This window comes from Malurus melanocephalus, unplaced genomic scaffold (genome assembly GCF_030028575.1).
Source record: "Malurus melanocephalus ecotype Western Australia unplaced genomic scaffold, MMel_1.1 scaffold_2123, whole genome shotgun sequence".
Lineage (NCBI taxonomy): Eukaryota > Metazoa > Chordata > Aves > Passeriformes > Maluridae > Malurus > Malurus melanocephalus.
This window is the reverse complement of record NW_026625355.1, coordinates 5,860-6,774: the sequence shown is the minus strand read 5'-3', so window position 1 is coordinate 6,774 and position 915 is coordinate 5,860. Positions and strand designations below refer to the sequence as shown.

General features: G+C 58.1%; 1 protein-coding gene across 1 annotated transcript in view; it reads right to left on the bottom strand.

The window, feature by feature from the left end:
* Window positions 1-915, bottom strand: part of VPS16 (VPS16 core subunit of CORVET and HOPS complexes) — a gene marked incomplete at its 5' end in the record, with an annotated part of 10,196 nt that overhangs the window by 3,430 nt on the left and 5,851 nt on the right. The window contains one exon of the mRNA XM_057388576.1: window positions 740-906. Coding sequence (XP_057244559.1) covers window positions 740-906 — 167 coding nt within the window. The remainder of the gene's footprint in view (window positions 1-739; window positions 907-915) is intronic.

Here is a 915-nt window from a genome sequence, read left to right as displayed (position 1 = left end):
CAGACCCAACAATGCTGCCAAGGCCCTCCCCCACAGCGCAGAATGCTCCCAAGGTCCTCCCTCAGACCCCAAAATATTCCCAAGAGGCTCCCCAAAGACCCCAAAATGTTCCCAAGGGGCCAGACTCCCAAAATATATCCAAGGGGCCTCCCTGACTCCAAAGTGCTCCCAAGGGGCTCCCCCAGACCCCAAAATGTTCCCAAGATCATCTCCCCAAATGCCCCAAAGGACTCCCTCAGATCCCAAAACCTCCCAAAGTTCTCTCTCCCGATCCCTAAATGGTCCCAAGAGGCTCCTCCAGACCCCAGAACGCTCCCCAGAGGCTCTACCAGACCCCAAAACAATCTCAAGGATCTCACAAAGACCCCAAAATAGTCCCAAGGGATTTAGCCAGACTCCCAAAACATTGCCAAGGGGCCACCCAGACCCCAAAATGTTCCCAAGAGGATCTCCCCAAATGATCCAAAGGGCTCCCTCAGATCCCAAAACACTCCGAAGATGCTCTCCCCCAATCCCTAAATGGTCCCAAGAGCCCCTCCCAAACCTGAAATGTTCCCAAGGTCCTCTCCCTGATCCCTAAACACTCCCAAGGAGTTCCCCAGATCCCAGAACACTTCCAAGAGGCTCCCCCTGACCCCACAATGTTCCCAAGGCGCTCTCCCCGACCCCAAAGCATTTCCAAAGGGCTCCCCCCGACCCCAAAACGCTCCCATCTCCCCCATTCCCCCCCAGCCCTCACCCAGGTCGGTGTCCCCACTCTCGATGGCTTTTCCCAGGGCCAGTTTGCTCCGTTTCATCTTCAGCAGCAGCGGCACCTGCTCCCCGGAGCGGGGCTCGTACTCCAGGAGCTGTGCAGGGGACAGGGGTGTCACCCCAGGGTGGCCTGTCTGTGTCCCCTCTGGGCCAGCACCCACC